The sequence below is a fragment of the Octopus bimaculoides genome, chromosome 2 (assembly GCF_001194135.2).
Source record: "Octopus bimaculoides isolate UCB-OBI-ISO-001 chromosome 2, ASM119413v2, whole genome shotgun sequence".
Taxonomy (NCBI): domain Eukaryota; kingdom Metazoa; phylum Mollusca; class Cephalopoda; order Octopoda; family Octopodidae; genus Octopus; species Octopus bimaculoides.
In genome coordinates, this window is record NC_068982.1 from 106,777,445 (window position 1) to 106,784,527 (window position 7,083).

At 34.6% G+C, this 7,083-nt stretch overlaps 1 protein-coding gene across 2 annotated transcripts in view; it reads right to left on the reverse strand.

The window, feature by feature from the left end:
• Positions 1-7,083, reverse strand: part of LOC106868117 (translocation protein SEC63 homolog) — a 31,963-nt gene that overhangs the window by 17,180 nt on the left and 7,700 nt on the right. For both annotated transcript variants that reach the window (XM_014913246.2, XM_014913247.2), the window contains exons 3-6: positions 6,366-6,480; positions 3,538-3,653; positions 3,203-3,264; positions 2,746-2,804 (exon numbers count right to left, since the gene is read on the reverse strand). In XM_014913246.2, coding sequence (XP_014768732.1) covers positions 2,746-2,804; positions 3,203-3,264; positions 3,538-3,653; positions 6,366-6,480 — 352 coding nt within the window. The remainder of the gene's footprint in view (positions 1-2,745; positions 2,805-3,202; positions 3,265-3,537; positions 3,654-6,365; positions 6,481-7,083) is intronic.

The following is a 7,083-nucleotide window of genomic DNA, read 5'->3' on the forward strand; positions in this document are numbered from 1 at the left end:
TATTTTTTTTAAATCATTAGAAGTTTATCATTATTCATAATATCACATTAATCAACAAAATATCTAGTTTTATATCTTTTATTCCAGCACGAGATGCATTATTCAGCAATTTGTATTTTTAACAATTTCTGTTCGTTTGTTATTAAGTCTTAATTGGAAGAAGCAATTAAGAGATATTCACCTAAAGGCACAGGTATGGCTCCGTGGTTAAGTTTACATCTTTACCACATCGTCTCAGGTTCAATCACTGTGCGGCACCTTGGGCAAGTGTCTTCTACTATGGGCCTGAGACAACCAAAGCCCTGTGAATGGATTCAGGACACAGAAACTAAAAGAAGATTACTGTATATATATAATGCAGGTGTAACCTTGTCTTAACATCATGTGATGGTTGTAAATAAGCACCATTATCATATAAATTATGTTGTTTGTTTCCAGTCATCCACGGAAAAAAATGTCTAGTGATGGGGAAATATTACCTTACTTAGAAACAGGTCAGGGTTAGCAACAGGAAGAGCATCTAGTTGTAAAACATCCACCTCAACAAATTCTATCTGACCTATGCAAGCATGGAAAAGTAAATGCTAAATGATGATGAAAGTGTCTGTTTAATGTTAGAACTCAGGCAAACCAATTATACTAATTTGAAAATCTGTGCCTATGTAAACAAAGAACAGATGATTACATACATACACACACACACACACACACACACACACACATACATACATACATACATACATATATATATTTGGAGAGAAGATTTTTTTCTCAAAGAGTTAAGACTGAAATAAGAACCTTTTTAGAAAATCGAAAGTCACTAATCTTTGGGAAGAGATTTCACAAAATGTGTGCAGATTTTGCTTTTATAGATGTGCAAGCACTTTCAGTTCTTAACGTTTTCAAGCATATGTTATTATATATAGTGGAAGTTGTTAACCAAAGCAAGATTTGCATCAGAGGAAGAAATGATGCAAGTTACCAAATGTGGAGACCCTTGATGTGGGACATGTGATTTAATAGAACAGGGACCAGCCAAAACATTCAAGAATGAAAAAGAATTAAAGGTGAATGCAAATATGAAATGTAAAAGCAAAAACCTGATATATTGTATCACATGCCCACAATGCAACGAACATTATATTGAGGAAACAAAAATGAAACTAACCAACTGTGTAATTGTGCACAGATATTAAATAAAACATCCCGCACTTAGATGCATACCATGTAGCGATCATTTAGACACCCATACACAAGGAAAATTTACAATTATCCCACTTCATAAAATAAATGAAGAGAACAACCTTCTCCGGAAGGCAAAAGAAGAATATTTCATAAGATTTCTGAGTCTGAAACTAAACAGGAAATAGTCAAAACAATTTTACTGAGAACAACTTCCACTATATTTAATAACACATGCTTGAAAACATTAAGAACTGAAAGCGCTTGCACATTTATAAAAGCAAAGCCTACACACATTTTGTGAAATCTCTTCCCAAAGGTTAGTGCCTTTTGACTTTCTAAAAAGGTTCCTTACTCAATCTTAACTCTTGAGAAAAAATCTTCCTTTCCAAATATAGCATCAGTGGTGCTTCTACCTGGCACAAAACTGAACTGCATCTCATCTAAGCAGACTTTCTCCCTAATTAGTTGGGCTATGACCCTCTTTGTGACCTTCATCACCTGATCCAGTAATTTGATACTCCTGTAGTTATTTCTATCTAAAGCATCACCTTTACCCTTGTAGCAGTTGACTATTGTGCTGCTACACCAGTCATTGGGTATGACTCCATCATGAACTACCTGGTTTACAATACGGGTGACTAAGCCATAGCCCACACCACCAGATATTTTAAGCATCTCAGTAGTGATTCTTGATGGGCCGGGGGCTTTTCCTGGCTTCATACCCTTAATTGCTTTATCTACAAGGGTGCTGTCTATTCGGATAGCTGGTCCCTCTACTGAGTCAACAAATGTGTCCGCATGGATGATGATGCACTTGCTTTTAATGATTTTCCTCCTCCCGTTCATCAGTCTTTTATAATGGCTTCTCCAAGCCTCTTTCTTTTCCGAATCATTAAAAGCAAGTGCACCATCATCCATGCAAACACATTTCGCTCCTGTGACATCACAATTTTCTCTCACACACTGTCTTGCAATCCAAAATACTTCAGTTCTTTGGTCCTCACGTCGTTGGACATTGGCAAACTTCTTTTCTGCTTTGCCCTTGGCTATGTATACCTGTCAACCAGCCTCCCTTCTGGTTATCTGGTACAGTTCCCTGCTACCCCCACCCTTCCAGGCATTCCAGGCCTTTTCTTTGCTCTACCGTATTATTTCACCACCACATTACTCCAGGTCTGGAAGGAACTTTGCACCATCCGCAGACTTGGTCTGTGGCACTCTGTAAGCTGTCCCATCCATCCATACATATATATATATATATATATATATATATATATATATATATAACCACCATCATTTTATAGCTCAATGCAGGTGTTATTTTTTCCCAGTTTTAGTTACTATATCATGGCCATGCTCTGACTTCACCTGCTTGAATATAATTAACTGCATTGACACCAGGACTTACTTTCTTCACTTCAAAAGAATAAAAGGCGAAGTTGAATCAGGTACAATTGGAACTCAGAAAATAAATGGTTGTAACAAAACCTAATGACCTTTGTCCAACACTCAATTTTGCCATACTCCAATACCACCATCCATATAAAATACTATACTTACCCATACAGAATTTTCTCTTTCAACAATCCATTTTGGTAAAGCAATACCAAATCGAGTAACTAGTAAAAAAACATAGAAATTTGGATTTAATTTTCTCAGTAATTATAGTTATTCTAGAAATCTTCAAAAGGCAGTTAAAACGGAAAACTATTCTATTTATTACTCTTCAATTTAACAACTAAAACAAAAATATTCAAATTTAGAGATGATTACTTCAAATAATTAACATTTAATCTTATATACATTACGAAAACCAAATATAATCTTATACACATTACAAAAACCAGATATAATCTTATACACATTACAAAATCCAGATATAAAGTAGGTTATGCTAAATTAACATATATATAAGAACATCTTGATTTAACACCATAAATTTCACAGTAAGTTTGGTTTACAACACAATAATATAACTCCAAACATATTGATAAACTAAATTTTTTATACTATATACCTCCAGGACCATCAGGATTGCCATATTCTTCCCAGTTCTTTCGTGATTCTTCATCTGTTAATCTAAAAGACAAAATTTTTTAATTAATTTACACAGTGAAAAAAGTATATTGCTATTTTCTTTTACCTTACATTTAAGAATTTCAAACCATGGTCTCAAAAAAAGAAAAAAGAAAAAAAAATCAGTTATCTTAAAAGTTTTCATCAAAAATACAAGTATTTTGTAATGTGTTTAAAAGCAAATCTTGAAATTACAAGAATTGAAAAGAATTTTCTGATTATACTATTTATAGTCTATTTTCACATACTCTTTACATTCTATTAAGTTATACTTACGCAGCATATGCCTTTGCTATCCGCATAAACTTTTTTGAATCTCCAGACTCTCTGTCAGGATGGTATATTAAACTGAGTTTCCTAAAGGCCTTTTTGATGTCTGCTGTGCTTGCCGACTTTCAGTAAAAGTTAAAAAAAAGGAGGAAACGAAATTTATTCGAATGCCATTAAATAAATATCAAAAATATATAATCCAAACATCAAGTGAAGACTAATAAAAAAAATGCAATTATTTTTTTCCTTCTTTAATGATTTGGTTGGAAGAAAGAAACCATGCCCAGGGCCCTTGCAAATCATTTAAGACTAGTGACAACTTGAAAGAAAATATAGACAGGGAAGGAATTCCTGAGAGTTGAAGTTCAGTGGAGAAAGAGTTGGCAAAGTGATTACTGTGGTGCCTAGAAGATGGAGATAATATAATTGACAAGGGAAGTAGAGATGAGTGAATAAGCACCTGGACAGGAATGACACAAAAGTAGCTAGCTCCATGAGGTAGAATTCACTGTAGTAGTTTAGAAAAGACAGAGAGAGGATACAGAATGCTTGTAGGTGAGAGATAATAGCAACTCCATGCTAATCAGTCAGGCAGCCATTTATTGGATGTTATCTAGAATGTTCACAATTCTATCATCAACATCAACTCAGGTATGAGAGCAGTATTCTATTATAGGTCTCACCTGAACATTGTAGCGAATTAATAGCTGTTGGGAGTATTTTACAGCATAAAGAGCAACTTTCTTTATGTTGTGAGTGTGAGTCACTAGGAGAAATAATCAGCGATAGTGAGGTCTAGTATTTGTAGCATCTTTGAAGTTGTATGTTATCAAATAGTCAGTTACAAATTTGTTTCTTTCATAAATGCTGAGATTGCATCTTTGTCCAGTTAAAAGACAATATTGACAAACGTTCATTGAGAAAATGTTTTTGAAGTCTTCTTAGAGTCATTGCAGGTTCTGCATGAGAATGAGCATCGTTAGAGTAATGACAAGTAGATCTTTCAGGGACATAACTAAAGTTTAGGCCACAAACACTCATGTAATGCACAATGCAATTAACAATGCCCAGTGAGCTTGGTCTAGCAATCAATAGAATTGGAAGTACCCACCTCAATTTTATTTGTTAGAGAAGTACCAAATCATCATTTTCGAGAAAATCAAATGGGTATCTAAATCATTAACTCCCAAACTAATAAAAATTCATTAAAATGTTATGATTAGTTGACAAAGAAACCAAGGGAAGCTATTTAACAGACTCAAACTAGCAACATAAAAAAAGTAACTGGTTAATAGCAGCTTTCAATGGCTCAAAACTTGGGGGTAATAACTATATTTATAGTTAAGAGTGGGCAAACATAATGAAGAGTCAAAAAATATTCTTGAGTAACTGAAAGATAAGAGGTAAAAAAACAGTAATGATTATAATTCTTTTTTTATTAAAAAGAAGGGAGATAACTCCAAATGTAACTTGAGCGAGTCTGCTTTTTTGGTAGTTACAGTGACAAACCAGAATATTTTAGTTTTACCAGCTCTGAGAATGATAGAGGGAGTATAAATTTTGTGTGAGAGTTATTGATTGATGAAGCAATTTAAAATAATGATGCTGGAAAATTTCCTAGAGATGCCTTCTGCATGGAGGACGTATAAGCTAATTTATTTAGATTCATATTCTATAGATCTGCTAATTTAAAATTTTGTTTTAGCTACAGAAGTGCATTTTACAGCTAAATGTATTAATAGATAGTAGAAGAAGGGTCAGACCTACATAATAAAAATGTATTAGTGGTTAATTTAAAAAGCTGTTTGGCATATTTAACACAAGGAAACGTTTTACAATATATTGCAATATTATTCACCATAACTAATTAAAATGTTAGTTAAAATTGGTATTTAGAGGACCGATTGCAGAAGCTACCCAATTGTTTGTTAAGCATTAAACAAATTACTTTTGAGACACTCGTAATTATAACAGTGTATAATTGCAAAAGCTACAAACTGTACAAACATGCATGTGAAAAAGAAAAAAAAGAACAGCTGTAAATACACTAGACGCAATGAGTAGTTCTGGGTTGAAGACATACAAAATGTAAAGTTGCATATAGGTGCAGGCATGGCTGTGTGGTTGAGTAGTTTGCTTCCCTTGTGCCCGTGGCATGTGCAAGAACTTTCGAGCGAGATCGTAGCCAGTGCCACTGGACTGGCTCTTGTGCGAGTGGCACGTAAAATACACCATTTTGAGCGTGGCTGTTGCCAGTACCGCCTGACTGGCCTTCGTGCCGGTGGCACGTAAAAGCACCCACTACACTCTCGGAGTGGTTGGCGTTAGGAAGGGCATCCAGCTGTAGAAACTCTGCCAAATCAGATTGGAGCCTGGTGTAGCCATCTGGTTTCACCATTCCTCAGTCAAATCGTCCAACCCATGCTAGCATGGAAAGTGGACTTTAAACGATGATGATGATGATGATGATTAAGTCATAGTGCAAGGTACCTTGGGCAAGTGTCTTTTAACTATATCACCAGGCTTACTAAAACTTAGTGAGTGTATTTGGCAAACAGAATCTGAAAGAAGCCCATTATGTGCATGTCTCCTTGTCTTGACATCACTTGATAGTTGTAAATGAGCAACACCAATATACAAGTAGTGACCTTCATTTCCAGTCAGCTATAAAAAACATGCCTTGCCATGGAGATACAATACCTTATTTGCAAACAGGTAAATGTTAGTGACAGGAAGGGCATCTGGTTGTATAAAATTTATTTCAACAAATACCATCCAACCCATGTAAGCATGGAAAACTAGATATTAAAACAATAATGAGGCAGTAAACTCACCCTATCAACACTCAACTCAGTGAAAGGATCATATTCAACATAATCCATCTGACTCATTGAAACTTTGTAAAGTAACAAGAAGAAAATAATCCATCCTAGAGCAAGTCCAATGTTACTGAAAAACAAGAGAAAAAATATTTCTTTTAATATGTCATTAAGTAAGATAAAGACCAAAATATTAGAAAATAGCAGGAAGAAGACAAATGATGTGACATCAACTGAATAATGTAACCGGACTAAGAATCATGAAGAGTTGTATCATGAATTCCTTAAAGACAACAGAGATAAAGAAACTATTGTTGGCTATGTATGTCTGCCAAAACATTACATATAAGAGATAATTTAATAATACATTTTTACATCTCATTAAGTTACAACTGGACTGGGTTACTTGAATGTACATAGGTTTAGACTTAGCTTTTAAATTAATGGTAGTAAATAACATAGACAAAGTAACAGAGTAGAGTGATGAGGGGAAATTAGATAGAATGTGTAACAGGTAGAATTGCATACCCCCTATTGGCCAGCCTAAGAGGGGCAGGTGAGATCAGGTCCTGGCAGAGAGCACTCAAAGCCTTACATCTTGAGGAGAGGCCAACTACAAGTCAATTAAAGGAGTTGTCAATCTTAAAATTCAGTTCAATGTGTACATATATATATATATGTATATATATATATATACTCTCTGAGTGGTTGGCGTTAGGAAGGGCATCCAGCT